The sequence below is a fragment of the Hippoglossus hippoglossus genome, chromosome 17 (assembly GCF_009819705.1).
Source record: "Hippoglossus hippoglossus isolate fHipHip1 chromosome 17, fHipHip1.pri, whole genome shotgun sequence".
Classification (NCBI taxonomy): Eukaryota; Metazoa; Chordata; class Actinopteri; order Pleuronectiformes; family Pleuronectidae; genus Hippoglossus; species Hippoglossus hippoglossus.
This window is the reverse complement of record NC_047167.1, coordinates 16,900,728-16,927,274: the sequence shown is the minus strand read 5'-3', so window position 1 is coordinate 16,927,274 and position 26,547 is coordinate 16,900,728. Positions and strand designations below refer to the sequence as shown.

At 41.7% G+C, this 26,547-nt stretch overlaps 2 protein-coding genes across 8 annotated transcripts in view; one reads left to right on the top strand and one right to left on the bottom strand.

Annotated features, from left to right (window-relative positions):
- Positions 1–21,368, bottom strand: part of greb1l (GREB1 like retinoic acid receptor coactivator) — a 39,324-nt gene extending 17,956 nt beyond the window's left edge. For 2 of the 4 annotated variants that reach the window (XM_034612579.1, XM_034612581.1), the window contains exons 1-2: positions 21,195–21,367; positions 2,371–2,482 (exon numbers count right to left, since the gene is read on the bottom strand). The gene's annotated coding sequence lies outside the window, so the exon portion shown is untranslated. Of the gene's footprint in view, positions 1–2,370; positions 2,483–5,569; positions 6,816–21,194 lie in introns of those variants that run through there. The other 2 variants (XM_034612582.1, XM_034612580.1) reach the window with 2 other exon arrangements.
- A 4,017-nt stretch (positions 21,369–25,385) lies between these two features.
- The window catches only part of rock1 (Rho-associated, coiled-coil containing protein kinase 1), a 28,451-nt gene continuing 27,289 nt past the window's right edge, over positions 25,386–26,547 (top strand). For 3 of the 4 annotated variants that reach the window (XM_034612577.1, XM_034612576.1, XM_034612575.1), the window contains exon 1: positions 25,389–26,278. In XM_034612577.1, the coding sequence (XP_034468468.1) occupies positions 26,174–26,278 (105 nt within the window). In that variant the 5' untranslated portion in view covers positions 25,389–26,173. Of the gene's footprint in view, positions 26,279–26,547 lie in introns of all 4 variants that reach the window. The other variant, XM_034612578.1, reaches the window with a different exon arrangement.

The following is a 26,547-nucleotide window of genomic DNA, read 5'->3' as shown; positions in this document are numbered from 1 at the left end:
ATAATAGACATTAGCCGCAGCCCTTTAGTTTGTAATAAATAATTCCCAAAACAGATGCAGGTCCCCACTAAATGAGTAACATCTAGACCACACACAGAAACATAACAGCCAAGGCCAATGGCTTTTCCCTGTCTGTTTTTTTTTTACTCCGTCTGTCCATGTTTTACTCTGCCTGCTCTGCCCCCGTGCCCCCCCCCACCCCAGTGTCCACTGTGGGACATCTGCCGGGGTCGGCTGTGTGGGCCCGGGCTGGCTCTCCGGTGGCAGGTGGCAGCTGGACATAGGGCCGAGGGACTCTCAAAGAGGATAGATAGAAGAAAGAGGGGAAGACAGAGCGTGAGGAGAAAAGCTCCTTTCAGTGGGTCAGTTCATTAAAACATCTTCCAACTCAAACTCCCACTTTTAAATTTGTCATAACATGTCACCAGATCTGTTTTTAATACCGAACCCACTATCAAGAGTTTTCAAAGGATGGAAATCTGAAAGAGAAAAATAAAGGGAGGGTTTTGGCTGCTTTCCTGACGTTTAGCCTGAAACGCCTTCCATGCTTGTCCTTGGAAAACATTTGACAGGTGCAGACCAGTGTTGTGGTTAATAAACATTACAACCGTCAAGTGGAGAGACGCAGGTTACAGACTTCAGCTGTTTGGAAAAAGCTCAAACTCCTCGATCTGTCCTAACGTAGACAGATCGTCTGTAGCTGCTGAGCAGGACAACAGGAGAAGGTCACAAGTTAACTTTGACTGTGTTCGGTTTCACAAGTTACCTAAACTCATAATGTTTTAACACACGCCAGGCTGTCCTTTCACAGGACGCACAGCATCAGCACTGGATCAGCTTTTAAACAGTGTTCGTTTTGTTCGGGGCAAATGGGCTGAATGTGAAATGTAACAGCAGCAAATTTGCCAAATGAAAACATGACACAAAACACAGAAATTTTAATAATTTAAAATAGAAATGAGAAATCAGCAAGACTGTCACAAAACGTTAAAGAGAGTAAAAACATCCCTCCGGCAAATTTGGTGGAAATCCAAATCCGAGACAAGCAAATGGAGATGAAAACAAAAACTCCTTGCATGGCTCAGATAACAGAATAAATGAAGCTATTTAACACCTAACATATAGTCACTTTGTCTACAAAGGGTCATCAAGAAGTAAAATATCCATTCAAGGTGCAAAAGGTGTTTATAAATGTGTTGATTTGTCCCAAAACCCAAAGATTCTTCAGTAAGAGTCAATATTTTATAGGACTTTTTTCTTGGTAAATGTTTTAACACAGTCATTGACCTAATCCAACTAATCAATAAACATATTTTGCTGTCAAAAACTTTGAGTTGTCTTAATGTCTTAATTTATACATGATCTAAAAACATGAACATGGAGGCAGAGGCTTGTTTTAAAATAGACATTGCAGGGATTCAATCAACCTTTTCCGTCACTCAGTTAAGAATCATCTATTGTTTCTTTTCCCCTGACTCTGTATTTTTATTAGGCCGGGTGGGAATGCGGTTGCAGTCGTCTTTCTGGTCCTGACCTTGCCCACGCATGGGCAGGTTCCAGACCCCGTGTTTACCTAACAACCTTCCTGGGGAGGAATCCGACCAACCCAGACAAAAGACAAGATTAACAGTGCCTGACTGTGCTGTTGAAGAGATAAGCAGCTTAACAGAATGAAGCTACAGTATTTCTTGCTTAACTGATGGGAGGAAGGTGGCCGGGGCTGCATTGAGAAACAATGACAGAAGGGGTTAAAGACAAAAAAGAAAATGATTGCCTGAGGGCGTTTTTTAAAGCAGCCGCTGCCTGTTCGATTGTGAAGTTAAAGGAGGCTCCGGAGGCCTCTTTAGCCGACTGACCCTCGAGCCTCAGAGGACTGGTTTGTCATTAACCCTGCGCAGACCGGAGGTGAACACAGAGAATGACCTTTTATCACCTGCACAACGTAAAACAAAGCGTGACTGTGGCAGAGGTCGCCTAGCGGATGTTTCTGGGGTGTGACTCAGGTGGTTGCTAAGGTCAGCTGTGGTGGCGAGGGGGGAAGGTGGTGAGTCAGCAGCGGCTGTTTGCATGATAGATGGTCAAACATGAGCGGGGGGGAGACGCAATGCTCAAGGTGGCTAATGGTTAAAAAAGGGGAGTGTTCATGTGAGCGAGTGGTGACTCTGCAACAGTCAGATGTTCAGTCAAGGCCAGTCCTCTCCTCCTGGGTGGCATCAACAGATTGCATGAATCTGACCCCGGGTCAGAATAAGCTACACTAATCTCCACTCGCTGGACTGAGACGACCAGCAAAGAGGAGAATATAAGGAAGCTGAATTTCTACCAACAACACATGAAGCAGCTTATTAAAATAAAAACAAGGGGACTTACGTTGTCAGATCGTTCCCAGGCGTGAAGGGACTTGTTCACCTCTGCTACATGCTGGGTCACTAACACTCAGCAGAAACTTTCAGAGAAGAAGTTTCTCTCAGAGCTTCCAGACCTGGGGGAGAGCAGAGAGATTTCTGATTAGTTCACACAGCGACTCTATCAGTGACACAGAGAAACACAGATGAATCATTTTGGACCTGTGCTGAAAGATATGGACACTGTAGCACGCTGAGGTTTTGAACTGAAATTAAAAGCAAGAGATTCAGGACTGAAATCCCCAAAAAGCAATAATGTTATCAATAGGTTACAGTATTTTCTTTTTCATAAAACGAGTCAACTAACCAAATTCTACTTGTTACCTCTTATGTTGTGTTTTGAGCAACGCACATGTGTTTGTTGTTTAGTTAGGTAGTTTGTTTTTCAACAGGATTACGCAAAAACAACTGCAGATTTAAACAAAACACGGTGGAAGGACGGGACATGCAGGCAAAAGAATTGCTTTCTTTGCCAGTTGCAGGGAATAATGCACCAATCTAAATGAAATATATAACATATTTAGGGGACTGATCTATTTTGATGCAGCTTGTTTGAATTGAAGGGGACTGTTGGGCCTTGGTGGAGGTTTACACTCCAGTGAGTCGTATTCTAGTTCCTATCCTGCTTTTAAGAGTTTTATACATTTTTAGAAATCTGTCTTTTCTTGAAGTTTTATTACTCTGGACAATAATGGACATTTTTATCAAAGTATTTATGTTATTATGGTATTTTAGTGCTTTGCAAAGAGGTCAAATAATAGTGTCCATGTTCAGTTTTAACTTTTATCATAGAAAATTATATTATAGATCTTTTTTTGCAAGTTCAAGAACAAATACCCCCCAAAAATTCTGAAACACATATGCAACACGCAGATTAATTCAGTTTCTTCAAATTAAAGTTAAATTGTGTTAATATAACTTTAATTTGAACAAAATTCTAGATTCTTTTATTTTCCTGATGTCTACGTTGGTGAAACAATCTTCTTTTGACATTGTACTAAAGGTCACCACAGTCCGAGGAACACTTCCACAAAAGGAATAGTTACACTTATGGCTTCTCAAACTCACACCGTGACATATGTACTCACTATTGCGAGGCTAAAAGGCTGTTACGTGATACCACGGCCCCCGGGGCTATTTTCATGAAACACAATTGGTTGCTTTACTTTGCAGCAGCACTCACTGGACGCAGTCACTCTCTGAATGGATTCGTCAGTTACTTTGACCCCTAGACAAAGTATTGTTTAGCCACTCAGTGTCTGATATAGCCGAAGCAAAGTTCTCTGTTCAACACCGACCGTCATCACTTCTGACTGTGTGCTGCCGTTCTGTAAGAGCGACGCCGCTCTGGGGTCCAAGTCCTTCGAATAGCAAGTGTACACAAGCTGGTTCAACTTGCATTTACTGACTGGAACTTATTTGGTGAATGATTAGCCGGCTGGATACAGATTATCAAACTGAAGAGTTAAAGCAAAAATGTCAATATGTCAGAAAACGAAAGAGAAAAAAAAAAGGGGGAACTGAAAAGCTGACGGCAAATTTAATTTGACATAAAATAGCATTGATGACATGAAATTTGTTCCAGCTTAAGTATGAAGTAGCACAGGTTCGGGCTTCCTCTTCCACTGGGTGTTCCCACAGAGGATATGAATCTCCACCTGAGGTTTCACATTCTGTTAATTAGCCAGGCAGCACAGTCCTGAAATATTTGGATGCTTATCAGGTCGCGAGGGGGTAGACGACACCGAAAGGAGACGCAGATGTCTCGTGAGATGAAGGCGAAAGGTGCCGTAAATCTAGTCGCATGCACGAGCCTGGCCCTGAGGCGCTTGGTCAGGTTCTGGTTTTCCAGGGATGACATTTGAGGACATGTTGGGGCTGATGTGCTGTTTTGTTGAGACAGGATTCAAGGCGACGGTGAAAGACAAATAGATTTACAGCGTATAGTCTTTCTCACTGCAAGTGCAACTACATGTGCATGGACACACACTCCTATAATAAACACAATCATATGACTGAGTGTGTTTAATAAGTATGGTGCAAAAATGTATGTAAAAAGATTTATTTGATGCCAGAAAATAGATAGCTCCATTCAGAATGGAATTTAATCAAACACAAAAGAAACATCTGTTTATACACTGTTCCACGTGTGCAACATTGTTTGTGTTCCTCCATCTGTAGTGATATCTTATATTTCATTTTTTACATTTTATATTTAAGATTGTAACAAGAAAGATGAGACCTTAATTTGAGATAGTAAAATTAGTCCATGAGGTAAAATAATAGTAATCTATAGCAGTTTGTTTAACTTGTTGACATAATTGTTGCATATAAAAGTTGGTAAAACTAATGAAGCATGAAATTAAATTTGAAAACATCTGGAATTGGTTTAGTTGTTTAAGGACACAATTTTAGAATGTGTAAAGCAAATAAAAGTCTTTCCAATATCACATGTTGTAGATTAAATCTCAAGACATTTAACCTAATTTATTATTTTATTTATCTCTATTCTACTGAGTTGATTTGACTATCAAATCTGCCTTTTCTTTCTCTCTGGTCCCTTTGTTTCTCCCTCAGCTGCATAATAACATTACAGTGTTTACAGTGGTGTGAGGAGCAGGATTAAATTGACTTAACCTAGTTTTGATCTCACTCTGAATCAGCAGATTCTTCACTTAAAGGCCACAGAAATGTGAAGAAATCTCTACCTGCAGTTACATTCCATCCAAACTGTTTAACTTGACATTTGATCCCGGTTTAACATTTAGCTGATTAAGAAACTGCAGGCCACTAAACAAGGGTTTATCCAGGATTTACCTAGAACTTAATTAAAACTGGCTGTGGGGTGAAGCATTCCAGTCCCCGGTGGAGCAGCAGATAAGATGTTAATGGGAATCTGATAAATATCTCAGGTCATTTTCACCTCATTGTTATGCTTCGACGTGTTAAAGTCCATACCAATGGTTGAAATGCGGGAAAGACCTCAGCACACTCTTCACATCAGAAAAGACAACCCATGCCCATCAGACGTGAGAGAGAGAGTGGATGGGGGGTGGGGGGGTGGAAAAAAAGACAAACATCTCTGCATGTTCTCTAAATTAGGTGCTAAAAGCCCATCTCATTAATGCTACGTGACGTGACACACAAGAAAACTTCTCCTGTACCTTCCATGACGCCTCGGAGCAGCACAGGAAACCCATCAAATCCAATTCAAATGCAGTAAATCCAAAATGTGAAGGCAGCCTTTTCCTTTTTCCTTTTTTTTTTCAAATGCAGTCCATGTTAGATAATAAATCCTGGTGGGAGGAATTTCCTAATATCCAGGCAGCATATGGAGTTTCACTCTTCTGTGGTGGGTCACCTTTGTCATGATCCTCTATGGAGAGAAATGGGAATCCCACTCCTTCCCCTCAGTACAGCAGACACCCTCCCTCTCTCTCTCTCTCTCTCTCTCTCTCTCTCTCCCTCTCTCTCTCTCTCACTGGCATGCAAACAAACACACACACACAAACACAGACCCCTCCCCCAAGTCCCCTATGCCCTCCTCTGTCCTGTGCCATTTGCCAAGGAGGAGGGGGGGGGGAATCCACCGGGGGCTCATTCATCTTGGCCCTGCTGACCCCCTGTGGTGACAGATGCTCTTGGAGGCCTGCAGAGTCGAGGAGGGGGGGGAAACAAAGGAGGGGAGCGACATCTCCCCGCCGCCACACAGCCACGGCGCCCTGCCACGCGTGACCCCCAGCACGCCAACGACATCTGTCCGAGGGCACCTTGTCATGTGGAGGCATTCGAGGAAGCGAGGTCATCTCTAAACTTTCGCTCTCACACCAAAAACTCAGCCTCTCGCTGCCGAACCCAACTTCTTTTTTTTAGGTTTTTTTTGTTTTATTGGGGGCCAATTCACAACAGCAGAATTCGTCTCAGGTCAGCCTGAGCATTTTGTCTTGGAAGCCGTGCCCGGGATTGACCCCACACTAGGGCTTTTACTCCGGCTGTAAATACCAGAGGCTCATCTGGTCAAAATAAATAAACGGGAATGCACCGCAAATCAACAGGCGCTGGCAGATGTTGGGGGATTATGTGTCATTATAGCTCAGTGATCAGCGCTAGCACCTTATCAGGACTTTGCCAGGAAGAGAGGGGACAAATTCTGAGGAAATAACCAAGGATCAAGATTGATGACACTGTAAATGTGGGTTGAGTGAAGTTAGGAATGTGTCGCATCAGTGATGGGAAACACACATCTACCACTTTGCGGTTGAATGTTATATTTTCTTAAGTTTAACTTGAATGTTACTGAAATGTAAGAAATCGCCTTTTCCCCTTTGAGTCCGTTTCCATTCATTCTTCCAGTTCACAATCCATAGTCAGTGATTGCATTTGCAAAGCATAGTTTTTAAGTGTTTGTTTTTTCTGCAGGTTTGAGGAAATTGAACCTCTTGTTCTTCAATCAATCAATCAATCAAACTTTATTCTTATAACCCGTATTCACAAATAGCAATTTGACTAAAGGGCTTAACAAGGTGTGACATCCTCTGCCCTTAACCCTCAACTAGAATAAGGAAAAACTACCAAATTTATTAAGGGAAAAAAGTGATTTAATAATTTTTGCCGATATAACAAACTAAATTTGCACTATGAAATATACTTAAGCTGCTTTGTCTGGTTTCTTGCAGACTACTTAATGTCCAGTAAAGTCAGCAAGAATTTGTCAGGTAAACAGTAAGTCTGAGTAAACTCACGTCTACCTGATAGAAGGGTATATTTACAAATCACCGGAGTCTCTACATTTTGCCGATATCTTCCACCAAACACACTGATTTGATTGATTCAAACTCTTGAGATGAGAGAAACACTATGGTGGATTTTTTTAAATACCAACTTGAACACACAAATGACCTGATAAATGAACTAAATAATGTAAAAATAATGTCTGAAATAAACAGTTTCTATATTTCCGTTGTCAGGAACTCTCTCGTTATCCACATCCCCTGCTTCACCGGGCCGCGTGACTCATGTTCCAGTTCATTACCACAGACACAGTCAACAGTTGTTTTAATCAAGTCGTGTGCAGCTCTTCTCACCTCCCCTCCAATGGTTATATGAGGCCGCAGTCAGTGTGAGGGCGGCTGTAAACCACCGCACCAGCCAATCAGGGCCCCCATTAGTCCTTACGGCGCATTCACGCACCCATTTCTCCCAATCAGCCACATTTGTCCAAACATTGGGCTTGAGTTTGACTGTGAAATTTGTCCGGCTCTTGCTGATTTAGACCACACAGACAAGACAAATAACCGGGTCTCGGGCCTCACATCGGACTCTGTGTGACGGTACGTGGCGGAGATGCTGTTAATGGAGAGTTTTTTATCAGGTGTAAGCAAAAGGGAAATCTCTCCGGTCGTCCGTTAAGACACAAGTTCAACTGAGGGAAAAGAGCTGTCAGCGTGATTTATGCCTCAGCCCCTGACTTTGACATGGCCCGTCTTAAATGGCCCCATTTAAAATGGAGATAATGAGTAAACCCCGGCATTTTTTTTGTTTGGCCTCAAAAGACACAGTTCAAAAAAGGGAAAGAAAACAAAAGAGTGTGGATTGAATGCTTGCCCGCCCCCCGAGCCCATCCTTCACCTCTCCATTGAGCTCCTGCTAAAATCCCTGACAAAGGGGAAGTGTCCCTGCCACCTGAGGAAAGACGAGTCACGTGATCAGCCGTGGGGGGAGATCTTGTTCTAGATTCAGAGAAAGAGGGGAGGGGGGGGTCTTCCTCTCGCTCTCTTAGGATTCCCAGATGAGTGCCACAGCTTTGTCTTTAGCTGACTCAGCAGATGCCGAACACCGGATGGCTGTTCGAGGCGGCCTAGAGCTACAAGAGAATCACCTAGCTCAACTTAAACTGCTCCTCTGATCGACCCAACTAGCACATGAGGATGAGGTTCCAGCGACAAACTGAGAGTATCAGGTGGGGAGGAAGTACAGCGGCCGAGGTGCCACTTAACACGTCACACTCTTATAATAAGAAAACAATCCCGCAGCACAACTGTCAAAAAAGCAAAACAACAAACCGAAATGGCGACCATGTGAAAATTCCCGCAAACAGGACGCCCTTCGCTGCTCGTTTCATACGGGGCTACGTGACGCCAAGGGTGTGAAGACTCGCACCGTTGTTTACTGTCCGGGTGGCAGTCCACGGCTCTAATTTCCTTATAAAAGCCCCACGGCCTCCTTCGAGTCCCTCCCTCCTCCCTCGGCTCGGGACTCCCTGCTGGGCCCTGAAGTGCAAATCGGCGCTAGTGAGGATAGCAGATGAGCTAAGGCCATTCATGGGTTTCCAGTAGGCCACACAAACAAAGGCAAACATTCCAGTTGAATGCCATTGCTGAAGTCGGGAGAGAAAGAGTGGGAGAAAGACACCAGTGCAAGGCTCAGTGGAGATAATGGCCTGAGGCTGTGTGTGTGGGTGTGTGTGCGTGTCCGTGCATGTGTGTGTGTGTGTGTGTGTGTGTGTGTGTGTGTGTGTGTTCTAGGGGATTATCTGTGGAACTATAAAGTGGGGTGAACCAAGGTTTAAGGCCTGGTGTGACCAGAGGCAACGGGGGCAGGGTGCAGGGCTTGAGGAGGGGCGGACAAAAGGAGCATTTGGGCAGATGAAGAAGCCATCATCATTAACCCACTGGAAGTTTACTGTCCAGTTATAAAACTCATTTCAAAATTAAGGGCTAGGTGGTGCGTGTGAAAGGAGAGCAGCGCTGGGAAGGCCCGCGAGGGGCTGGAGGGGTGGTGCAGGGACTCATTGAGTCACTGTAGAGCTAATCCATTAGGGGACAAGCAGCCTTTGTGTTAACACTCAGTTGATTGGAACGGTGACCTTGCCACACACTTTGGCCCGGCGGATGAGTTTAAGGGCAAGGCATTTAACCTTAAACTGAATCTGAGCCGCGGACAAAGGCCAGCATGATTTAATGGCAGAGGTCCACAGAGCGGATAACTGAAGCAGCACAAATGAAAATCAAACCTTGTTAAACGCAGCTCTGACCTGAATGACACCACAGACTCTAAATATTGGTTAACAACATGATTAGAAATATCATAAATAATATTTTGAAGATTAAAGCTTGAAAATTCCCCAAAAATTGTCGAGAGTCAATTGATAATTTGGGTTTTTTAAGTGTCTTTGCTGTAATATTTCAGTTCTTTATGATAGAACGACTATTTTTCTTTCGAAGACTTTACGTTTGCCTTTGAAACATTTTTTTGTTACTTACTTTGTGACATTTTGACACAAGGATTTATTGTTTAACCAAAAGAACAAGTTAGTGTTTGTTTAATCATGTAAATGTCCGTCCTATACATACAGAATAATGTGTTTGTGATATTTATGTTGTACAGTAAGTTTTAAGTATACATTTTTAAAGGATGTCTTTGGTTCAAGCGTTAAGTTCCATTAAATTAAAAAAAAGAAAAGTTAAAGTATTTTTATCATGCAAAACAACAGTTGCCGACAAGACAGGTCCCAACAATGCCATTGGACATGGCTAGTAGCTACAAAAGGTTTTGTGTTCTTATGTGTATTGTTAACTAATGATATACTAATGAGTAAGCTATTACCCATGCTTTAAGTACGGCTGAAGAAATTGAACATACACTTTTCTCTCAATTTCATCCTTTGCAAACAAATAAAGACTCATGCTTTTACTTTGGGCGTCTGTGCCATAAATCACAGGACCAATATTTTCAACTTAAAACATTTAAAAACTTTCAAACAGCATCATCTCATCTCCAGAAAATACCAAACGATGTGAGCGGCGTTCAGAGGGATCTGCTCTCATGACTCCTAACCCTGATGGAATAAGTGAATGAACGTGAAGGATGAGTCACAGTTTACAGCTCTGTTCATGACTGTGTAATAAAATGGAAGCCCTGTCAGTCAACCCAATCTGCATTTTACAACGCTGCCGGGTTGAACACCAGTTCAAGCCTGAGTCGGAACAACAGGGAGAGACACAGGACCCTAATGCATTTATGGACTTATTCAGGGGGAGAGATATTGAATAAGACAACAATGAGTTCTATTTCATACAGTAAAACTGTCAGCGGCAGCGGTCAAATGCTGGTCAATGGTAAAGGGCAAGAGGAGGTAAGGAAAACTGAGATCTTCTAAAAAAAAAATGTAGATTGAAGAAATTTTGTCTGCAAATGCAAAAATTATGTTTGACCTTACATGAAAAAGTATTAAGGATCTGCACCAAATTTCACACACTCAAAACTACAATTTCCCTAAACATCAGGATCCATGCATTACTGTTGATATGATCTGGAGAAGCACCGAAATATAATGGGTTCTTTTTGCATGTTTTTGCGTAATCCTGCAAACAAAACAAATGCGTTAACCTCCTTTGCAAAGACACATGAAACCAGTTCCCTGACTGTGTCCTAATCGAAGCAAGAAAGTGATTCCTCCATCACCACAGCTTGTAACATCTGGTCCACACCTAATGGCTCATCCCAGAGCAGATCTTTGATGATGGTTGACCAGGCCTTGTCCTGGCCATAAACTGTTGTTTAGACAGCCCTATTTGTTATGGGGTGTAAAAGGAGATCCATGGATCATGTTGAGAGGGGCAGCACTATCAAAACATCGGCTCTTATCAGATGACACGACCAGCTCAGGGGTCAGGTTCTGCTTCCAGGAGCCTGAGCTGCAACATGCATACACATCATCATCGTCAGACGGGGGGCGGGAGGGACGTGATATCAATGAGGAGATGATCACCGATGGAAAAATAAATACTCATGCATCACTTGGTATTGTTTTATGTTTTTCAATAGCATCAAACATAAACCAAAACATTAAGTATGTGTGATGAAATAACTTCAAATCAATATCCACTGATTGGATTTTTTGGCATCAGCCTTTTTTTGTGTACTTACTCTTGATAAGTAAATAGAAGTGGCTCAAAACTAAATAACTAGAAATAATTAGGTAAACTGTTATTTCTCTAAATATCTAATTTCAAGTTTTAAACTTAAAATTCATTACACATTTATTATACATTGGAAATTGTATTCTATATATGTGTTGAATTATATGTTTGCATGGAGGCTATAAAGCTCATAAAAAAATGTTTTAAATCAAAAATATTGTATTAATTATTGATCTAACTAAGGATTTAGTGCCATATTTCAGTATGAGACCACTTTTGACAGTCTTTTGATGCTATAGCTGCTCTGTAGCTATAAAACAAATCCAATTAATTATGAATAGAGAATTAATCGTCAAATACTTTAATGATCAAAAAATTATGCAATTAATTAAATGATGGATAGAAAATGTATATTCAAGTATGTAAGATAAAATGTATGTAACAATAAATAGAAAACAAAACCAAGTTCAAGCTTCTCCACTATTAAGGATGCACAGTTTTTCTCCTATAGGGGTTTTAATTAGTCAATTAAGAAAGTAATTAGCACATTAATGGATAAAAGAGTCGTCGTATAGGTTGCAGCTCTATACCCGGTTTTACTAATTCTAAATGTCTGAGACAAGTTGGAGATTAAGACATCCATTGTCTGCGTTTAAGGATCTTCACTAAACATTTTAGATGCGTTAAGCTTTAAAAGAGAAGTAACGTAGATTAAAGTTGCTGACACAATAGAAAGGATCCAGTCGACAGTCTTCCCCCGGAAAGATCCGACCTCTGCCACACCAACTTAATTTAGCCATGCAGGAGAACTGAGTGCTCATGGAGGGGACATAAGAAAGGGGTCTGTTGTGTTTATCAGGCATCCAGAGAGAGACCCACCTTTCACAATGGGACCCCTCCTTTCTTTTCCTGCCTGAAAAAAAGTCCCGGCCACCTTGAATCTATTTGAGTGACACGGTGACAAAGAGGCTCCTTAATGTCCTGACGACAGAGCCTCCTCCCCTTTTATCTCCAAACTTCCTTACCGGGCGATCGACTGTATCCATCATGCCCTTCTTCCTGACCCCAGGCGGCACTGCTGCATCAACTTCAACCCCACCCCCGTTTGCCCCTCTCACTCCGTCATCCCCCAACGTCCCGATTAATAAGCACCAGGTTGCCCACGGTGACCGGACCCACACTTAAATCCCATCAGTCCCCCTTACTGCAGCAAGAGCCTCGGCATCAGCAGGACTCTTTTTTTTGTCTTAACGGGACAATGGAAGCAGAGTCGAGCTTTGTTGTGGGCTTGACCCCCACACACAAACCTTGCTGATGAGAAAAAGTGACAGTAAACCTATTCAGGACCGGTGCCACTTCATCCCGCTCTGATCCCTGTGAGAGATGGACACTGAACCAACTGGCAGATGTGACAGAAAAGACAGGAAGCTCGAGGCCAACATGTCAGCAATTTAGCAGTATTTCAGGCTGGAAAGTCCAAGTAAATCAGCGGCATGTGCCGTATGAAAGACGTTATAGTTCTGCCAACTACAACTACAGCAAACACATAAAGCATGTGGAGAAGCATCACATGAAAGAACAGGGGGAGTTCACCAAGGCGAAGGGGAAGAAGGACAAAGTGCAGCAGCAAACTTTGGAAACCACAATCCAACAATGCGATAAAATCAAAGACAAAGCAAAGCAGAGAAAGAGAACGGACAAACATGTTGTTTGTTGGTGTGTATTCCTAGATTTTTGTTCTTTTTAAGTTATGACTGTCAAACTAGATGATAAAAGAAGATAAACGGGATTAATTCTCTGTATGCATTTGTTTTTCACAGGGTTTAACCTGATCCAGGCCATATGATAGTATCATCATTCCGATACAGGGTTAGTAGCATACAGCTGTTAAAATACATGCTATAAGTTGGTATTTATTTTAATGCACTGGTATCGGATCAGTACTCGTTATTTGCCAAAATCCAGTATCAGGACGAGAAAACTGTGTCAGATCATCTCCACTAAAAAATCTTACTTTGAAATCTGTAAAGAGTTCTGCATTTTATAGTCGTTTTCTATTTAAAGTCTGATGTGTTTTCCGGTTATTCTTGAATTGCAAATGTTCATGAAGGGAGAATGAGATAGAGAGATAGAGATAGAGATAGAGAGAGAGAGAGAGAGAGAGAGAGAGAGAGAGAGAGAGAGAGAGAATGACCTCCCCTGCCACAGAGGAACGCTGAGTCCTCGCAGCGGAGGGCTGGGTCTTGGTCACCGTAGCCTTGGACAAGCTGTGACAGCATATGGAAAAGCCTTCTGCTACAGACAGCACTCTCCCCCACAACCCCTGGCTGGCAACATCAACAAACTGTGACCTTGTGTTTCGATGTGCGCGCACGTGTGTTTGTGTGTTTGTGTGTGTGTGTGTGTGTGTGTGTGTGTGTGTGTGTGTGTGTGTGTGTGTGTGTGTGTGTGTGTGTGTGTGTGTGTGTGCGTGCAGGGAGGAAGATTTGGGACAATACATGTGGGCAAAAGCTAACGATGCTGTCATAGAAATCTGGCTGCGAGCCTGAGTGTTTCCAGCTGTTGTTTGCACATGTCCTGTCTACCGCTGACTGTTCAAACTTTTCGTAGCTGCTAAAAAACTGATGTGTTACCTATAAATTCTAAAATTGTAATAAAGTCAAAGTGATTATCAATTAAACAGCTGATTTGTAGGAATAATCAATAATAATCTTGTATAAAAAATGTGCCAAAATAGTTTTTAAAAGTTGTCTTGCCTGAGTGACAGTCCAAAACTTAAAGATAGTTCAGAGAAACAGTGAATCATCACAATGGATGAAGCAAAAATGTTTACTTTATTAATTATTGGATCATCAATATTGTTGATATCAATAAAGTTATTAAATCTAGACGGGGGTATGAACTCATATTACAATCAACCAATATGTGACAAGTCAAAGATTTTCTGAAACACATCATTTTCCCTGTGTATTGTCTCTGACAGCTGCCTCATGCATATTAGATGTGGCCTGTAATCAAAAGCAGAGCACTTATGGAAATATTCAGTTGTGTCTGATGTCCACATCGATAAAAAAACAACAATCTGACACTTGATGCAAAGGCCAAAACAATGAACCTCAACCTAAAAAAAAACAACCATTAACTTTCCTGCAGACCATAGTAACATGACCTCTCCCGTGCCACGGCACACACTGTACTCTTTAAAAAGAACACCTAAGCTGCATGCAGTGATTTCTGGCTGCAGGTACTGTTTCACTGGGGTTGGCATCTGTGCACAGGGGGAAGGGAATACAGAGGTACACTCCGTGAGAACACACTGTTCCATAACAGCGCTGTGCAAGGAGGAATTCTCGGTTTAGTGCTTTCCAGGTTTCAATGGCCAGAATGATGATATATTATTACTAAGTGCTCTCCACAGAGCCGCACGCATACTTTGCTCTTCATGAGCTCACGTCGGTGTAATGGAGGCCACGGAAAAAATACAAGAAAACGAAGGAGGAACAGTGTAGATATGAGTTCTTCATGCCTCCGTCCTGCTGGGATGTGATGTGCGAGGCAAGGTTACTCAGGTGTCAGGGTTATTGACCTCATTTGTTTATTGCGGCTGCAATTGAAAGCGTTCAACTGGAGGAACACAGGACTGAAACTCCTCCTTCACCTTGACATGCCGCCGCCCCCCCCCCCCACACACACACGCGTGCGGTTAATGGTGACCCTTTGACTTTGCTTCGGACACGCTTCCTGATGGACGACTTGGGGGCACGTACAGATAAGTTCCATTCATTTCTGCCAGGGAGCTATTTCAACTTTGATCTGGGGGTGAGGGGCACAGAGACATTAGGGCAATGGAGGAAGTTTGGGAAACGCAAAATATTTTTATGCTTCTTTTATTTCGACATTTTTACAAAAATATTCCATAGGACAGCCATAAAAAAATTGTTGCATGAATAGGGGGAAGTATTATTTATGTTGTAGAGACAGGGGGCTAAAATAAACTGGGGACCGGGTCAACCAGGAGATTCAGTGGTGACGGATAAGAACCTGTCCTGCATGTCACAATCAGTGATAACTAACAGGACAACAGGAAGTGCCATCTACTTAGGGTCACGTTCCACTCATGCATAACACCCACACACACACACACACACACACACAGACACACAATTAGCATCAGGAGCCTCCCTTGTAACAAAAGAGCAGGATGTTTAGGCCAGTCTTTTTGGCTGTACTGCGTGTCCCACTTTCCTGGCTGTTAGTTCCTTCCATCCATCACTAAAAGTCACATTCTAGGACTGTGAGAAAGCAACATGTATTTTTGTTTTGTTTTGCTTAGAATGTCATTCAACCTTTCCCTCACTTCACTGTGAGTCGGCCGTAAACACTGAGGCACGAAGTGGACTCACAAATTCATGGTCAAGACATCGAGCCAGGAGTGATTTGTTCCACACACAATAATCCACGATAAACACACAGCACTACAATTCCTTATCAATAACAACTTAAGTTTACTGTCACTGGATTGTCACTGTTTTGTGATGGAAGGACACGATCCAAGATGTTTGCTCACTGATCAAACTGAGTTTTTGAAAACACTGCAGCTGCCAGGACGTGACAAAGAGGAGACAACGTTCCAAAAATATTTCCTCAGCTTTTTATCCCTTTTTGATTTCATGTGTCGAATAATTTATTGGTAAATTGTAATTAATCAGATTTTATTCCTTTGTTTTTTCTTATCTTTACACTTTCCACAGCTTCCATGGTAGCTCGTGCTTTGTGCTGCACATTGTGCTTCAACGTGGAATGAAAGTTACCACATAAATAAAGCTTGTGTGCCTGTCCTGCCTTACGGAACAATAGCAGCACCGCAACTGCTAATTATTGTCATTTTCCATTAATCTACAAATTTCTCAATGAAGTATTCTGTTAATAAAATGACTGAAAACAGTGTAAGTGTGTGTCACATGCTCTCAGAGCCTGAGCTGCCTCATTCTGTATATTTTAATTGATTGACTGTTTTACCCTCTAAACAACATCACACACACATCACAGCTAAATCTTAGTCGACATAGAACTGAATCTAAATATGAGATGTTTGCGTATAAACAGCCTCTTGTCACTTTCCAGTCCAGTGTAAAGGAACAATATCCTCAAGCACTGGTCATTGTTAGTGTGCACATTTGCCACAATAACATAAAATAAAATGTGACATCCACTTCCTGCAGGTGAAGCTAAGATGTAACAGCTGATGGTGGAAGGCTTTGAGGAGGAAGCCCCTCCCCCACCAGAGGGATCAATGCACATAAATGCAAGAGGTCACAGACCTTTGACATCTCCTTTCAGCCGGGGGAGGGGCGGGGACCTTTGTGAGAATGGCTTTAATGATCCAATTGTCGACTCTGTCATACACACTCATACAGTAGATACAGTTGGACTCAGGTTTTGCTCTGCCGTGCGGCACACACGCCACACGCCACACTCCCGGCGTCCGTTTCGTCGTCTTGAACCTGGCGGGCCACGAGAGCGAGGTCTGGATCGACAGCATCGCCCTGTGTCTCGCTCGCTGTCTGCATCCAGCTGCCTCGTTTCGCTCTTCATCACTCCCACATCTGTTTTAACCTCTTCTCCCATCTCTTCCCCTCCTCAGCCTCCTCCCTCTCCCTCTCCTCTGCAGGCCTTATCTGTGCTTTCCCTCCCTCTTCTTTCATGCTGCATTTTTGAGGAGAGATCTGGTCAATCCAAAGGCCAGGCAGGAGAACACGGCCATTTTCTAAGGTACTCTGATGCATGTGTTTCTATGGAAACTGACAGAACCGTTCAATTACAGCAAACAATTAAACTATTCAGTTATAGAAACATTATTTAACTGTATTCCTTTACTTGCAACATCCCACGCTGACAGTGCCATTACACTCTTTGGCTTTATCAGCACCGAGACGCTCTTTTAAACATTTAATCCTGATGTTTAACTGAGACGGACAAACGGTCACTATATCTGATATGTAATGACAGACCTCGCTGTGGGAATTAGCTATTTGTGTCTGTCCTACTCTGATTCTAAGCATTACTTACCAGAATGGTTCTTACAGCCGACAGTGTAACTGCTAAAGAAATACAGACGCTGCTAAGAATCACGAAACAGGAACTGAAATGATTGAATCTGTGATTTCTATCTGTTTGATTTGTGTTTGACAAAAAAAAAATAATTCAATCCTGTTTCGTTTTGAAAGTGGATCAGTGGCTACATCAACTCAAGTACCAGCTCAAGTGTAATACTCCTGTACTCACTATGGCCTTCACTCGAGTTTTTCCATTTCATGCCTCTTCATACATCTTTTCATTGGGAAATAATGAACTTTTTACGAAACGTCATTTGAGTTGACTGTTTATATATAAAACGTATGAATTACCCTGTTATCTGCAGAAAGCCTGGGAGAAAATTAAAATGTATATGTAATAGTTCTTTGAGCTGTATTCATTTGGAATTTGATTTCATTTGTGTGTTTTTTCCTCCTTGTTCCACATGTTTTGTATTTGTAATACAAGATAGAAGATATATGTGTAAATTAAGGGCATTTTATAATCCCAAGAATGGATGGGCCAAATATACTGACAGGACAAACGAAAAATATATATTTATATATTATTCACTTTGCAGAATATATTTTTCACAGAAATATTATCTGCATATAAAACATGATGCCTAACAGATTAAATCAACCAGTAATATATAAAACTGTTAGCATCACTTCCAAGAGCTTAATGCAGATGTGATATTAATCAAATAATAGAGTATATAATAAAACCAAAACAGGCACAGAGACCATGTTTAACATAATGAATACACAGTATTTTAATGTATTTTGTGATATTTTTAAAGATTTGAAAACTTCCTCCTTCATGTGCCATTTGATTAGCTGTGTTTTAATGACATGTGTCATAAACATGGGGCATAACCAGGGACATTTTGAAAAGAGGCTCCTGACTGCTGCCTCAGCAGTTTGGTGAATGGCGGCTGTTTTGAGGACCACCTGTTTTCTGGGTCCTGTCACATCCCAGTCAAAAACCAAAGTTTCAAACAAAAGCACTGATCCCTTCTTTAGTTGGGATTTTGTCTCTTTGACCATCTGCAACCTGGATCAGAAAAGCCCACATTCACTGCGAGGAACCACTGAAAGGATCAAGAGAAGCATCTGCCTGCACTGCTGACTCGTCCAGAGCAGTGATGTGTTAATGATCTAAACCGGAATTTCCCAATGATCTGAGATTTTGTCTCGTAGATCAATTTTTTAAAATGAAATGTTTCTGGATCTGGCTGAGGCCACAGCAGAAACTGAAACCCCTGAGTCACTGACTGGATTGGTAATCAATGGCGATGTAAACCTTTTTGTTATGACACTGAACACAAGTTAAGAGTGATCTATCACACACTGGTCATAACATAATAAGATTAATGTTCAAATTAACACACATCCTATTGAGGAAGCCCCATTATAATGACAAACTTTCTCACCATAATGGCGTAATACCTCAAGATAATGACTTAGTATCATAAAATAATGATTTAATATCTCAAGATAATGACTTAATATCTCAAAATAATGACTTCATGCCTCAAAATAATGACTTAGTATCTTAAAATACAGAGTTAATATCCCAAAATAATGGAGTAGGATCTAAAAACTAATGACTTAATATCTAAAAGTAACGACTTATTATCTTTTTTTACTACCTTTTTCCCTTTAACCTTAACCCTATCTTTTTTTCTTGGATTGGCTGAAACAGGCTGCTACATTTTCTAAATAAAGAAATAAACATATGATGTAAAAACTGGAGCCCTGGTGTGCTCCAAATTACAGTGAGCCAAGAATGAGAGAAAATAAATGAATCTGTTACCCTGGTGACACTCACTTTATGTACAAATGGTTATGAAACAGTCATCTATCCACAGCGTGGTCCAGCTTTTTATAGGAGAAATGTTATGGTGCATGTTTTTTTGGGAGAATCTCTGAGCCTAAGAGCAGGTTTTTATCAAAATCAAACAACTGTGAATGAGAGCTGGGGCAAAGAAATGGAGGAGGCTCCATTATCATAACAAGATAGAAGGTTTATGAAACTGTATTTTGAGAGTTAAAGAGACATCTTGTAAAATAGGTCACAAAAACTGCATGTTTTTCCCAGCGAGGAGAGAACCTAATGTGTTTATTCCTCATTAATGACATAAAGCATTTTTGTTTGAAGCAAGCTGTATCCAAACTGTATCCTACTCAAATTCCAATCACATACATCACTCCTGCTGGTAAAAAAAAAAAAAGATGCTGCAGAAATCGCACACACAAATTCCCAGCACTAAAACCTGAGGCCTTCACAAAGCAACATGGGAGAGAGACATCTCCTTAGAGGCTAAAGAGCGAAACCTGTCCGAGCACAGGAGTGGTGTCACGGGGGCCTTACTTATCTCCTCCCAGATTAAGTCCCAATTGTTTGCTGGGAACAAAGACAGCCAATGAGGAAACCAGCCCCCCCAACGGCCAGATGGTCAGCGTTCAGAGCCCCCTGACCCCTCCAGCCCTCTCTGTCATTGGCTGCTCGTGCTCTAAGGGCGAGACAGGCCACCCAGCGAACTCGCGACACACGCTGCTCGTACAGTGCGCACACTTACAAGATACTACCTGGCTGACTTTGAGGGATGCTTCTCTTTCCATACGATGCAGAAAACAAACATGGCTGTCTGATATGACAGTAAAGTCAAAAGCAAACACTTGAGATAGAAGGCAGTATTTCTAATTATGTGTCAATTCTGTAGAAACAGGAGACCAGAAACAGCAGGATTGAAATGCTGCTTTTACATGAAACGTAGCAGTTCAGAAAGTACAGCATGACCGGGAATGATGTTGACATATGAAGGGCCAGTTTGCATCTGGTAAAATCAACATCTCCTCTTTCTTGTCTTTTGTGCATGCAACTGTCATTAGCTCTAATGACACTTTGGAGGAGGGGGGCTGGGGGTTATTGAGGAGGCGTGCAACGCAACCTTTGGGACATCAAACATGGAAGAATGGAAAGATAAGACGTTGTCAAGACGGACCGGTTTGCCTGTGATTACAATGACAAACCACCAAAGGCATCTCCTGGCTGAGCTTATCTGATCTCTGACTATCTGAGAGCTGCTGAAGCCTGTTTCAACACCGAGCCTTGGGCAGTTGTAACTGAATTCAACAGACAAACGTGTAAACTCACGGCCCTGTCCAAGATTTATACTTTGTACCTGACATGACTTTGTTAACAATGATTCATCAGTGGGAGGGACATGTTCAGGAATGAAAGCAGAACAGCATATTTGAAGAATCATAAATACACTGGTTGTGTGCTCATGAAGAATAAAGTGTGAGCAGACTTATTTTACTGCCACAGCTTTAGAAAGGCCCCACTGACATATGTCACTGCAAAATGTGTTCATTAAAACACGAATTAGGCAAATACATGTATGTCTGTTGCACACATTTGCAGCAGACCGCCCTTGGCATAAAACAAGGGTCGTTTATTTAGGCAAATAAATAAGAAAAACTGCTTTAAATTGCATTTTTGTTGACTTTGCATGCAATAAATGACCCAATCACCTCATGTCACATTTAAACTTCCCCTTCAAAATAAAGGTACATTCATCGAGGCATCACTTGAGGATGAAATAAACTTGTGGAGTTGAACGTCTTGGTCATGGCGGAGCTACAGGCTGAAGTGAGACCATCACCCACAGAGAGTCACCAGCACACAGCTCATCACAATGACCCAGGCTCCTCAATGTGACATGAGAGAATGAAGAGGTGTTCGGGGGAGAAGGTGAAGAAGGAGCAGCCTCCTGAGCGCCTACCTTTATCCGGACTGAAACGCGTATTTAAGCCATGTCCATGTCGGATTGTCGACACCAGCTCCATGCACCGCCGCCTCCTCGGCTCTGTGTCGGTTCTGTGTCCGCTCTCCGTGCGCTCCGCTCCGCCACAGCTGACTTGCGCACGGCGAGGGAGCCGCCAACTGACGTCAGGGACTTACTGCACGTACAGTTCAGTCTGATGTGATGGGAGGAGAGAGACACTTAATAAATACATCAAAATATCACACAGGGGGCCTAATGTTCACCAGCTAAATATCAAATCATCCAAATAGAAGTTTAAAAGTACACTGGAGAGAACCCCCGTGTTATAGTTCAGTGCACCCCCCCAGTGTAACTTTATATACTGTGATGTTTAAGATAAGATCCACAGGCTGAGTCACAATGAGAGGGGTCAATGGACAGACCACTGCTACAAAATAAAGGATCAATTACTGATTCACTGATGTCAAGAGCAAAAATATAAATATTAGAAATTAGATTAACTAACAAATGGTGAAAGAACTGCAGGACTAAATATGAAATGAATACATGCAAACATTGTAATAACTCATTGAATGATACATACATACATACATACATACATACATACATACATACATACATACATATATACATACAAGCACTTGTGTGCTCACATTTATACAAACTCCTACATACACTATTCAGTATACATACATACGTATAAAACACAATTGTACATACAATGTCCAAATACTATATAGTGCATATTAGCATTCAAGAATAGGCTACATTAAACTGTGTCATTAAAGCAGCAAATGTATTTCTCCAGCTTTGTGTTTTTAATCATACAGTCATTGGTTTTTTAGGAGATCATCCCCCTCTATTGGTAGAAATACTGAATTGATGCACTGATTCAACAGGTTATAATGTAAATGGTTTCATGCTACACTCAGTTCAAGGTGAGGGGACGTTGCTTGGATCCCATAACACAAGTTATGTGACTCAGGTATTGTCGGGACATTGGATTATTTACTTTGTTGATTTTGTTATATTATTCATTAGAATGTACCGTGTAATGTTACACACAAAATTGAATTCCTCAGAACATAATTTTATTTTAATCATCATTTATTTGAAAATAAATGCGGAAATATAAATCGATAGTGACCAACCCGTTTCACAAATGAAAGACTAAAATTGATGAAAGTAATTAAAACACAATGTCGCTTTGACAAATGAATCACTTCATCTTCTACAGTTTTTGGTTTGCAGGCTTTTGAGTTTGCACATTAAAAGTAACAACTGAAATCAAAACAACCCACACCAACTGTTGTGGGTAATAATTTACGTCACACAAATTGGCAGAAGGAAAGAACGAATTATACAAAAATTGATTAAAATGAATAATATGCATACATCAGTTGGAATTGATGATATAACTACTGAGCTGGGACTGTGAAACCGAGGGTGTCTAGACAAACGATGCACTGAAATGGGATTTATTAAAACTGACAGTTGCACAAATGAACAAGGGGGTGTGAAAATCAGTAACGTTCGCCATTGGGGCAACGCATGGATGTGTGCCGTGAGCTGTGGAGGTGTTGATGAGGTATCTATGCAGGGTGTGCGTCTGCTCTATTGGAAAATACAGCGTGATCACATGGGCCAATCTGTGGAAGGCCGTGCGTCCTGGTCCTGAATGTTCTCTGTAGTATAACCTTCTGTTTGCAGCTGTAACCTTGAGAGAAGCTGTGGGGAACGTTCTGTGACCTGTTACCCAAACACTACGATCACTGCAACCATCAGCAATATGAAAAATAAATCACATAGACAGAAGTGATGCAGGTGACAGCAGGCTCATTAAACACTTTAGTATAGAGCCATTATTGTCAAGATCACAGGCCTTGTTTAAGTTCCTGAGCATATGCAAGACTGCCCTCTGTTGGTTGATATGATGAACAGACGGACACAATAAAGAGGATCCATGCTAAAAATATTTTTTAAACAATGACTGAGGATGATCAAAGTCTCTTGAAAGGCCTTGCGGTCATAAGGTTGTATTCAAAATGATTACATTAGAGGTAGTTGTACCACTCATATGTAAAAAAAAAAGATGTGTTCATGGCATGTGTTCTAAAAATGCTTTTAAAACAAAGATACATATTATCTATATAAAATAAATGAATATAAATCTTCTGGAAATCATAGTCAAAAAAACTAAACATGCATGTGTCCAGTTGCTGTTCTCCAGGGAGCAAATGACTGCAAGTCTGAAGCATTTCCTGTTCATCATTTGTTCATTGGCAGAACTGCACGTGTGATCACATGGGAGAAATAGTTTATAGACAGATTTAAAAGTTGAGTTAAGATGAGCGTTTCACTCCCGAAGCTCATTGAAAAGGAAATAAAACAAAGGAAAACAACCAACTGTGGGCTATTAAGGTATAAATCTATGTGACCTGAGGATTAACCTTTTACTGCAGTTAAAGTAGAAAAGGGGGTGAATGAAGTTTAATATTTACTCCCAGTCTCCTACAGACCCTGATTGATAAAGCAGGGGCTCAAGTGAGTTACAGTGACCTCAGTAGTGCTGGTGTTAAACCTCAAACATGTCATCACTAAGTATCTGAATACTGAATATGATTTGATTCCATTCTACTTTAAATAAAAGCCAATGCAGGCTATAGGATATGGACAGCAACCATCTGATAAGCCAATATACATACTATACAATTATCAGTAGGAATATCATGAGTTTCCCAGAGAGAATTTTTATATCTGGCTTTAGTCTAATGCATATTTTTCCCCAGTTAAAAGTTGGGTGAGGAATGTGAAAGGTTAAATGATCCTGTAACCTGGTGTCATGATTGATCACTTGGAACTCAACCAAGGATGTTAAATATCAAAGCACTAAATGAAAACACAGGCACACTGAGGCCTTCTAAGTGTCACTGATGACCATCTGACCTTTTCTGGTAACTCACAGAAGACAGCTGTCCTCTTGGGTGATGCATGGAACAGCACTGCTGCAAGTACACCCCAGCAATAGAATAGAATACTGGTCCTGTACCCAACCATGAACAGTACCAGTAGAATAACCAAGAGAACTAATATCTATATCAATAATTTTCATTTCTCAAAGGAAAAGAATAGATTAAAGTGTGATATCTAGTCATGACCATCATTAACTACCAGAATAGAGAAGAATATATTACTAATGGTCAAAAAACAAGAAGATCAGTAATCGAGAGAATAGATTGTAACATAATTGAATAGAAAAATGGCTATTTAATGATGTTATAGTAAAATGCTGTCAAGGACTCAAAGCAGAATAGAATAGAACACCTAATAAAACTATAATTGTATTGTGGTTTATTGTTATTAGAAAAGCTGAAAAGAACAGAACAGGTTATTTTATGAAATCATAATTACCTATTACTAGGGTATAGTTGAATGGAATAGTACTTTAATTACATTATAATTGATATTATCGGGAACTGATTATGGTGATATAAGATATATTTGAAAGTCTTAAATATAAATAGTTGTCATCTCTTCTAGTTGAGCTGTAACATTTGATAAGTGCAGTGAGATTTTCCTCATATTCAGTCTGTGGATGTTCCTCATATTTAGTCTGTAGATGTTCCTCATATTCAGTCTGTAGATTCACATCATACTCAGTCAGTAGATTCTCCTCATATTCAGTATGTAGATGTTCCTCATACTCAGTCTGTGGATGTTCTTCATATTCAGTCTGTAGATCTTCCTCATACTCAGTATGTGGATGTTCTTCATACTCAGTCTGTCGATCTTCCTCATACTCATTCTGTGGATGTTCTTCATACTCAGTCTGTAGATATTCGTCATATTCAGTCAGTAGATTCACCTCATATTCAGTCTGTAGATGTTCCTCATACTCAGTCAGTAGATTCACCTCATACTCAGTCAGTAGATTCTCCTCATACTCGGTCTGTAGATGTTCCTCATACTCAGTCAGTAGATTCACCTCATACTCAGTCAGTAGATTCACCTCATACTCAGTCTGTAGATTCACCTCATACTCAGTCAGTAGATTCACCTCATACTCAGTCTGTAGATGTTCCTCATACTCGGTCTGTAGATGTTCCTCATACTCAGTCCGTGGTTCCTCCTCCTTCAGCCGCTGAGCTCGGAGAATGTGCCTCCACGCGGAGCATGCGCACTGCGTGACATTTTCAAGTCGCTTCTCCGGGGTGTTTGAACAGGAAGGCGGACATGTTGGTCGGGCTGTGGGAGAGAATCGGGCACCGTCTGCTGTTTTTTTTTTCTCTTCTCCGAAAAAAATCAGAACCTGACCTGTGAGTCTTCGATCCGAGGGACGGAGCAGCTCGGAGGGGAACCAGCCGACAGCCGGTGACAGTGCCCGGGAAGCAGCGGGGGGACAGCCGTCAAAGCGCCGTTACGAGTCCTCGGTTAAACTGATCGCAATTTGGAAGAAGCAGAAGTTTTTTCCCCCGCAGCACTTCTACTTTTGAGCTGTCAGATTCGACCGTGTGCAGCGGCCTGGCTCCGGGATGGGAACCGGCCCGGACTGACACAGACGCCGCTCCTCGGGGGGGACTAACTTTTTAACTGGCTTTTGTTTGGATGCACCAACATTTTAAGCTCTTATCCCCGGTGGCATCCTGCGGAGGCTGACTAATCTGTCGCCGCGTTTATCGTTTTGCTTCTGAAGTTGTTTTGTCACTCATACCGGGGGGGGAGGTGGAGGAAAAACCCTCTTTCGACGCCCAACATGTGGCTTTTGTATATTCAGCGCAACCTCAAGCGTTTCATCGTGTGTGGAAGCTCCGGGAGAACAATGTCTTTTCTGTGAAGCGGCGGAGTGAAGTTCACGCGAAGAAAGGAACATTTTGGCTAGCTAGCTACCGCTGGCTGCTAAAGCTAGCTAGCCAGCCCTCTGCCTCGCCACCGAGCTGTTTTTGTTCGCAAGCCCCCCAGAAACACCGGGACTCAGTATGACAGCGAAAATGTCTGCCGGGGACAGTGTGGAGGCTCGATTCGAAAAAATCGATGCCATGTTGAAGGACCCCAAGTCGGAAATAAACACGGATTGTCTTCTGGTAAGTTTGTAGCTTGCTAGCCGGCTAGGTAGCTAGCGAGTCAGCCATTCGGGGTCAGTCTACTCCTTGGAGCAGAGATTCTTTCCGAGACCAACAAGTCGTTGTCACTGAAGAAGTGTGTAGACTCCAACAGGCCATTTGGGCTCGCATGCTTAACTCCAGATACATGTATGTGTGTATATCATGTAAGGTTATAAGAACAGAACACAAGCATCACTTTGAAAAATCCCATTTTTCATAGTCAGATCCACTCACAGCCATAAACAATG